Below are 9989 nucleotides of genomic sequence, written 5' to 3'. Positions count from 1 at the left end.
CATCCCCAAGACCGTCATCACCACTCCGGTTGGTACATGCACGTACCAACCGGAGTGGTGATGACGGTCTTGGGGATGTCTTCGGGGTTCATAGGCACCTGATAATACCCGACGGCGTCATAGTAACGGTGAGAGGCGGAGGGTTGTGAGGGTGCCTATGAACCCAGAGGACATCCCCCAGGACCGCCATCACCACTCCGGTTGGTACAGTTTCTATATGTCTACCTGCTGAGTCATCAGCAGCCATTGTCTGGCACTCCCTGGTCCTAGTATGGGTGGAGATGGCGACTTGGGCAATAATCATATATACATTATATAAGATCATTCTCTAGTGAATTGCCCTGCTAAGGCATTTTCATTGTCCCTTGCCTATATCCTTCACGAGTAACGTTTAAACACTGAAACTGAGAAATGGAAAATATGGAGAGGACTGTGTTTGATTGCCTATTTTTAGGTACTATTGCATATTCCTCGTGACTTTATCACTAAAGGGACAAGATTTTTTCGTTCTCAGCTTTTTGACTAACATTCCTCATGAATTACCTATCACCACATCCTGATTTCGTTTGTTGTCATTCTAATCCTGTCAAACATGTTTTCTGGAGTAAGAATGATTTGCAGTTTGATGGCCAATGGCGTCATTCTATACTAGATTACCCGAGCCGCGAAAAATGTCGTCTAAATATTTAGATTGATATACAAATACACGCATGCACACAGATTCAACCTTTGCCACCCGCTCTCCCTTTCCTAACTACAACCCGCTGGTTCGGCAATTTGTGGGAGAGTGTGGTTTCAAAGTGTACCTCTTGGGGTACCCTATATCACCAGGGTATATATATATATATATATATATATATATATATATATATATATATATATATATATATATATATATATATATATATATCCAGACTTTGAATGTTTGGACGTTTCGAAATTCAGTATCAACGTAAACAATGACAACAGTGCTCTACGCATGATGCATAAATCGGAACCTGAAACTGGCCCCCACAAGCGCAGGCTTGCTTAGTAATCCCGAGATGGCAAAGAAGCCGAGGAGGTAAAATGAAGAGCAAATAAACATTTCGTCACTCCACTAAAGTCTATGTACAGTATCGTAACAGTGATAATTTCGCCTTAAGCGCTTGGAGTGTCGAGGAGACCTGTCCTCAAGTCTTTAGGGGTAATAATATGCCAAGCCAAAGTAACATGTGTTTCTTTAGATAGACGAAATTTCTCGTTCAAAGAGTTAGCAAATCAGCCTGATTCGCGGGAAGAAAGCACGGTTCTAAAGCCAATGATATGAAGATGATAAAGGTGTTTTTCCTGTAAATATGAATGGCAGATAGACCCTCAAGTCATGTCACGTGGCTTCGAAGGGGAAGGCAGATGGCCAGGGAACTGTTGGCAATGGAGTGAATGGGAAGTGGTGGGAGTGTCAACCAAGGGAATCTGGTGTTGGCACTGAATCAAAGGATGATTTCTTATGTTATAAGTGGCAGTAATTTCATGTGAACTAGAAAAAAAACCAAAGTACATGTCATAGACTTTCACACTAGCTTTCGCGTTAAACACTGACGGGGGTTAGTTAGAAAATCTTTAACAGCTTAGAATTCACAGCACTCAACTAGTTTTCGCACTGACACTATATATAGTGATTAGTTAAAAAAAAAAAAAAGAAAAAAAAAAAAAAACTTGAATAAATGGAACATTTCATAACACTGCGGACTAGTTTTCACACTGAAAACGATGGGAATTAATTGGAATTTATATATAGTAAAAGCACGTTATAGAACTTCATATAAATTTTCAACGCTGAAACTAAAATCTAGTTACAAAATGGGCATTGGGAAGATTTAGAAAATTGATTTTTGGCTATGTATCAGAAGTTTAATCCCAGGCTTAGCCTTAACTGAAACTGGGCTAATTCTCTCTATTACAAGTCGAATGACTAAAGTTAAAACATGTAAAATCAAACCGTAATCATTACCTCTGACAACGAAGTTGGAAGGTTATGTTTTTGCTCCTGTTTGTGTTTTTGTTTGTGTGTTTGTTTGTGAACAGCTCCCTGGCCACAATTTTAATCGCTTTGATACTTGTTCCTTATAATTTTAATACTTGATTTTTACTATACCAAATAACAGGGAAGCGAAAGCAATATTAATAAAGAGAAATAATTTGCCTAAATTATTTTTTTAGTTTGTAAAGTTATATTATCTTTAATTTGAATGATATCTAAAAATAACATCCCAAGAGTAATTATATCCTTGCTCTTTTAAATGTATCCAAGAACGTTTTCTGTTACCTGATCATTACCTTCGTGTTTTCATTTGTTTGTATGTTTGCATGTGCGTTTCTGATTGGCGTTTGTGATTGATGGGATGAATGGCCATGATCCAAGGAGTGTATATCTCCACAACGGCAGCTTATTTTTCGACGTTTTGCTTGACCTTGAACTTGACCTTTGACCTTAACATGTATTAACTGACGTAGATTTTCTTACACTCAAATATGAAACAAGTTTGAAATCTCTGTGACAACGATGTCCAAACTCATGACTGATTACGTGAATTGGACATTTTGCTTGACCGTGACCTTGACCTTTGACCTTAATCTTCCAAAATTTAATAATTTCCAGCTTTTTATATAACAGTTAATCCCTGCAAGTTTCATTCCTCTATGATTAAAATTGTGCCCAGGAACCTGTTCACAAACAGATATATACACAAATTACAAACACACAAACGGGGGGCAAAATATAACCTCCTTCCAACTTCGTTGGCGGATGTAATAAATGCGTAATTATTCATTATGTAACAAGAAATATATCTAACCTTAGATGGTAGTTATTTCTTTGCTATAACATGTGCTTGATTAAATTCCCTCTAACCACAAAGTTCACTTTAATTTTAAGCGCTTTAAGGGTAAAAAAAAAACATAATATGAATAAATTTTCATACACAAAGCCGTAAATTCTGACCTTTTTCATATATTTTTATGTTTTTACAAAAGTTATGATGTTGATACAATTTCGTCTGATGAATTCTTCAAATTAAAAAAAGACTTCTAAATTAATGAAAAACAGGAAGATGAAAGAATGAAAGCAATAACAAGTGCAGCTAGCGGCCGAAGGAATGCTACAAAGATCCTCAATTAATGTCTACAGTGCACCCGCATACCGACACTTGAGAATGTCGAAAGCAAAATCCATTTGAACTAAGCCTCCGGTGGGGGCGGGGATGATGTGTTCTTTGCAGTGTCCCTACTTTTTAATCTTCTACCCTCCTTTCTTCTATCTTGCTGACCTACCTATTATAAATTTTAAAAAAAGTCTTTCATAAAACGAAACAAACAAACAATCAAAAACATTTTCAAACTTTGAAGAAATATTTGTATAAGTTGTATTATAACGTGAATGTAGAAAAATCCCCAAAATTGATCCCAATAATTGTCAGGAAAAAATACCTCTATTATTATTATTATTATTATTATTATTATTATTATTATTATTATTATTATTGCTAAGCTACAACCCTAATAGGAAAAACAAGGTGCTAAAAGCCCAAGGACTCCAACAGGGAAAGTAGCCCAGCGAGGAGAGGAAATAAGGAAATAAATAAGCTACAAGAGACGCTATGAACAATTAAGATAAAATATTCCAAGAACAGTAACAACATTAATATAAATCATTAATACAAAAAATATAAATACTTCAAAATAACAACAGGAAGGAAAATATATAGAACAGTGCCCCGAGTGTACTCTCAAGCAATTGAACTCTACTCCAAGACAGTGGAAGACCATGATACAGAGTAATGCAACGATTAATTCTGCCTGTTACGCAGTACAACAACCACGTGATGTATTCGTGTCATGAACATCAGGACGGACACCACTGTGTCATGCGCCAAAGCTCCAAACATTGCTTGGGTTTTTTCTTCTGGGTCATCATGACGCTTGCTGATAATGACACTTTTTATGTGTGATACTGACTTGTTAATTCAAGCATGAATAACGGAAACGGTTGGAGTAGGGGAGCTGTTACCCTGCCCCCTGCTTCTGCTGCTGTTGATGTTTTTGTTGTCGTTTCTATTGCTACTGTCATTGTTTTTCTGCTGCTATTGCTGTTACTGTTGTTACTGTTGCTTATGCTGCTGCTGTTGTTATCAATTATGTTTCTACTAGTGTTTCTGCTGTTGCTGCTGCTGCTATTGTTTCTGTTTCTGCTGCTATTGTTTATTTCTGCTACTGCTACTGCTGTTTCTATTTCTGTTGTTACTCCTGCTGTTTCTGGTTCTGCTGCTACTTCTGCTGTTATTGCTGTTGCTGTTGTTGTTGCTGCTGTTTCTGCCTCTGCTGTTTCCGTTTCTGTTGGTGCTTCTGATGTTTCTGCCTCTGCTGTTTCCGTTTTTGCTGATGCTATTGCTGTTTCTGCTTCTGCTTCTATTGCTGCTCCTTCTGTTTTTGCTTCTGCTTCTGCTGCTTCTGTTTTTGCTGGTGTTTCTTTTTCTTCTGCTGCTCCTACTGCTCTTTCCGTTTCTGTTTCTGCTACGATTTCTTTGTCTGTGCAGCTTTTTTCCTGATGCAAACGTGACTCACTATCTTCCGAGTCCGTTGTCTGAGTCAGTCTTACCCTCACAGTATCACGCATTGGGCGAAAATGGATCGATGAATCATCCACAAGAAATGACAATGCTTCATATCATTCTTAAATAACAAAATAAATCAACAGATACATTTACCTTCAAGAATGTTCAAAAGTCAAAATTACTGATCTTAAATCGGCCGTTACGATTTGAATAAGTAAAAATGGACTAATTTGCTGGTATTGACTTTTGCCAAGAAAATCTTCGTCTATCATTGTTAAGAAGTTTTGTATCACTGTTATACTTATCGGTAACACTCAGACCATAACAATTGTCAGGAGAAAGAGAGCAATGACAATAGTGACACATTAAAAAAAAAACTTAATTTCACTTCGTCACAAAAAAAATAAGTTTTATTTCGAACTTAATCCGCGTCACCCCCCACCCCCCAAAAAAGAATAGATTATTAAGTTAACATATAAACCAAATTAAATGAATTTTCCATAAGATATATACCAAAATATTTACAGATTGTGTTTCAAGACAATATTAGCCCAGTCATGTCAGGATAAAGCTCGGGCGAAAGATAAGGTTATCATCACGAGTTCTTGAGAAGCTGTCTCTATCTCCACATAACTTTTGATGTTTATTATTTTTCAATACGGTAAACATATATAATAAGTAATCCCAAAAAAGATCCATAACTTGATAAATAAGTTTCCATGATTAAAAAGATCTGTTTATTGTTGTTACTGATTTTAAAATATTTTATTTCAATTGTTCATTGTTTCTCTTGTAGTTTATTTATTTCCTTTCCTCATTGGGGTATTTTTCCGTGTTGGAGCCCTTGGCTTATAGCCTCATGCTTTTACAACTGGGGTTGTAGCCTAGCTTATAATAATAATAATAATAATAATAATAATAATAATAATAATCATAATAATAACGCGTTTGCTTAGCATTCGCCTAGCAGCAGATCGATCCCGGCCCGGGACCGTTAGTTTAAGTTGGTTACTGGGGAGGCCACTGCTGTGGTTGGGCGACGCAGTAGAGGGGTTGGGCTTGCCCGGTTGACGTTCTGGTGATCCCCTATTCTGATGAAACTGGAACTGAAATCAGACACCTTTAAACTTTAACATTTTTTCATAATCTTTAAACATCTTGATTAGACAGTGTTCTCTTAAAGGTTTGCCACTTTAGTTGAAAGAATCTTTCTCATTCCCCTTTCGAGGTATCGTACTGTTATGCCTAAAGTGTCGTACATTTATCGCGTGAGTCACATGGAAACAGAAACAAAAACATTCTGAAGACAATCAATTTTAAACTAAATTATGTATTTTTAAATGCTAATGTGAATGTGATATCCCTACGTTTAAAATGTATAAATGTGATGCGTATATATATATATATATATATATATATATATATATATATATATATATATATATATATATATATATGCATGCGTATGTGTGTGTTTTCCAGCGTTTATCAAGCTTTATTGATACCTTAATGTTGAATGTGAAAAAGATGTAGTGGTGCCGGTTTTGAACAATGTCATGAAAATGTTCAGTGCGCCTCAATTAAAATAAAGAATAGATTTTGGTACTCAAGATGGCCTTAGGCCTAACAAAAGTAAGTTCCAAAGGAGAAACTTCACCATAAAAATTTTTAATTGGTACACTGCTATAATCATAATCTTATAGAGTATGCAACGACTAGCAATCAAGAAGAAACATTTACTTTCAGATTTAGCTTATGTTCCTTTCTCAGATGTATTTAGGAAATAATAATCAGAAAAATGTGATAATTAGCAGAAATTATTCCTACCAGATATAACTTATCCTTCCTTCTTAAAAGTCTTTTGGATATTATAGTCAGAAGTAAATAAGACAATTAAGGGTAAATAGAAATGAAGTGTCTTACTAAACCAATGGAACTTTCTAAATAGAAGTGAAGTGTCTTACTAAGCCAATGGAACTTTCTAAATGGAAGTGAAGTGTCTTACAAAGCCAATGGAACTTTCTAAATAGAGATCAAGCGTCTTACTAAGCCAATGGAACTTTCTAAATAGAAGTGAAGTGTTTTACTAAGCCAACGGAACTTTCTAAATAGAGGCCAAGTGTCTTACTAAGCCACTGGAACTTTCTAAATAGAAGTGAAGTGTCTTACTAAGACAATAGAACTTTCTACATTGAGGTGAAGTGTCTAAATAAGCCATTGGAACTTTCTAAATAGAAGTGAAGTGTCTTACTAAGCCAAGAGAACTTTCTAAATAGAGGTGAACTGTCTTACTAAGCCAAAAGAACTTTCTAAATAGAGGTGAAGTGTATTACTAAGCCACGGGAACTATCTAAATAGAATTAACGTGTCTTACTAAGCCAATGGAATTTCTAAATAGAATTGAAGCGTCTTACTAAGCCACTGTAACTTTCTAAATAGAAGTGAAGTGTTTTACTAAGCCACTGGAACTTTCTAAATAGAATTGAAGTTTTTACTAAGCCACTGGAACTTTCTAAATAGAATTGAAGTCTTACTAAGCAACTGGAACTTTCTAAATAGAAGGGAAGTGTCTTACTAAGCCACAGGAACTTTCTAAATGGAAATGAGGTGTCTTACTAAGCCACTAGAACTTTGTAAATAGAAATAGAGGAGAACTGTCTTGATAAGCCAAAAGAACTTTCTAAATAGAGGTGAAGTGTCTTACTAAGCCACTGGAACCTTCTAAATAGTAGTGAAATGTCTTACTAAGCCACTGGAGCTTTCTAAATCGTAGTAGAGTATCTTACTAAGCCACTGGAACTTTCTAAATAGAAATGTAGTGTCTTACTAAGTCACTGAAACTTTCTAAATAGAAGCCAAGTGTCTTACTAAGCCATTTACGTGGTCGTAAGTGTCTCACTGATAGTCAGTCAAGTACAGAAAGATAATAATCGAATTTATCAATACGGCGGTTCAACTTCGGTAAGATTTCTTCATATCTTAGTACTTCAAAGGTTCAAATTTACAGCATATGTTTCTATGCTTATCAGGCTGACGTAAGTCTCTTTTCATAGTTTACATATGAAAGATCTGTTTATTGTTGTTACTGATTTTAAAATATTTTATTTCAATTGTTCATTGTTTCTCTTGTAGTTTATTTATTTCCTTTCCTCATGAGCTATTTTTCCGTGTTGGAGCCCTTGGCTTATAGCATCATGCTTTTACAACTAGGGTTGTAGCTTACCTTATAATAATAATAATAATAATAATAATAATAATAATAATAATCATAATAACAAAAATAACAAAAATAATAATAATAATAATAATAATAATAATAATAATAATAATAATAATAATAATAATAATAATAATAATAATACCCAGAAATCTAAATGGAAATTTTATTTCGATAAATATTTTGACTACTAATATAAGCAGTATGTGGATTTAATTTTTTATTTAAATGCATTAATCGGATTTTGAGAGGAATTCCAATGGATGTAGAGCAAGGACGATTTTTTACGTCAGGGGAGATGGTTTTTTTTCTAGATATCTTTTTTTTTTTCTTTAGATAATTTTTCGAGATAATTTTTTTTCTGAGATAATTTTTTGGAGACTTTTTTTTTCTGAGATATTTTTTTTAGTTTTTTTCTGCAGATTACTTTTTTTAGATAAGGATTTTTTTTTTTTAAATGATTTTATTATTATTTCAACTGATAGGAAAGATGGGTGAAAGAAGAATGAGGGCAGTTAGCTAGCTAACAATGGTAGGGAATAGTTTGGAAAGCTAAGTATTAGTAAGAGCAATGCAAATAGTGGTCTAATCAATTTTATTCATATAATGGTACATTTTTCTTACTGTGCTCTTAAAAGTTAACATAATACAATAAATTGGGTTGTATCTTAGCAAGTACTAATAATAATAATAATAATAATAATAATAATAATAATAATAATAATAATAATAATAATAATAATAATAAATCATAAATCAAATTATAATCATAAATTATAATCATAATCATCATAAACATAATATTAATGATGATGATGATAATATTTTCTTTGTGAATGAAAACATCTGTACACACACATCTCTCTCTCTCTCTCCCTCCCTCTCTCTCTCTCTCTCTCTCTCTCTCTCTCTCTCTCTCTCTCTCTCTCTCTCTCTCTCTCTCTCTCTCATTTCTTCAACAGATTGTTAGCCCCATGCACCATTGCCTGAGATTCTCTATCTAATTTAGTTTTTAATATTTATATATGGTGATATATTTGTCAACTCAACTTTACCTATTTTTATAGTTCCACTTATTTTCAGTCATTGTTTTTCCTTTATACTAATGCGTATCCTAAGCCTTAGAAACTTGTTTCAAAAGTTCGTGGTCTTTTAAGACTTTTGTCATCATTATTACTATTACTTTATTACTATTACTTTATTACTAGTTTAGCTAAAACCATAGCTGGAAAAGCAGGATGCTATAAGCCTAACGATTTCAATAAGGAAAATTATTTCCTTGAGGAAAGGAAATAAGGAAACAGATAGAAAAGTGAGTGAGTGTACCCTCAAGCAAAGAGAAGTCGGCGGAAAAACATTGGTACAGAGTCTGTGGTACTGCCCAAGATTAGAGAACAATGGTTTGATTTTGGAGTGGTGTTCTCCTAAAAGAGCTGCTTACCATAGCTAGAGAGTCTCTTCTATCCTTATCAAGTTGAAAGTAGCCATTCGATAATTATAGTGCAGTAGTTAACTCCTTGATTGAAGAAGAATATTTCGGTTATAAGTGTTGTCAGGTGTATGAGGAAAGAGGAGAATATCCCCTATATGATGAAGAGCAAGTGTCTGGCTATATATATATATATATATATGTGTGTGTGGATATATGTATATATACATATATACACACACATACACACACAAACACACATATATATATATATATATATATATATATATATATATATATATATATATATATATATATATATATATATGCAAAAGCCAGTAGGAAATAATAAAAAGCTCTAGTACCAAGCGTTTTCATGTATTTTAATAAACTTTTTTCTTTTTTATTATTGTACCCTGAAGAAGTGTATCAAAAATGAACGAAAGCGCTTGGTACTAAAGCTTTTTATCATTTCCTACTGGCTTTTGCTTATACCAAGTCACGTGATTCTTGTGGCAATATATATATATATATATATATATATATACTGTATATATTTCTTTCCTTTCGCACTGAGCAGAATGACCAAACTTATGACTACTCGGTCTCTCCCAGTCTTTTGGGTAGGAGAGGTAGTAATCATACCCTGGTGAGAGGGGATACCCCGAGGGGTACACTCCGAAACCACAATTTCCCACAAATTGTCGAAACTGCCTTGTAGTTAAGAAAAGGGGAGGAGATGAGAAATGTG

General features: G+C 34.1%; 2 protein-coding genes across 3 annotated transcripts in view; both read right to left on the bottom strand.

Moving 5' to 3' along the window:
- LOC137651488 (uncharacterized) overlaps positions 1-4654 on the bottom strand; it is a 24367-nt gene extending 19713 nt beyond the window's left edge. The window contains exon 1 of the mRNA XM_068384712.1: positions 4049-4654. Within this exon, the coding sequence (XP_068240813.1) occupies positions 4049-4654 (606 nt within the window). The remainder of the gene's footprint in view (positions 1-4048) is intronic.
- Positions 1-9989, bottom strand: part of LOC137651923 (uncharacterized) — a 338520-nt gene that overhangs the window by 251269 nt on the left and 77262 nt on the right. The gene's annotated exons all lie outside the window — the stretch shown is intronic.

The sequence above is a fragment of the Palaemon carinicauda genome, chromosome 13, assembly GCF_036898095.1.
Source record: "Palaemon carinicauda isolate YSFRI2023 chromosome 13, ASM3689809v2, whole genome shotgun sequence".
NCBI lineage: Eukaryota > Metazoa > Arthropoda > Malacostraca > Decapoda > Palaemonidae > Palaemon > Palaemon carinicauda.
Note: the sequence above shows the minus strand (reverse complement) of the source record. Positions and strands in the feature narration are given on the sequence as shown.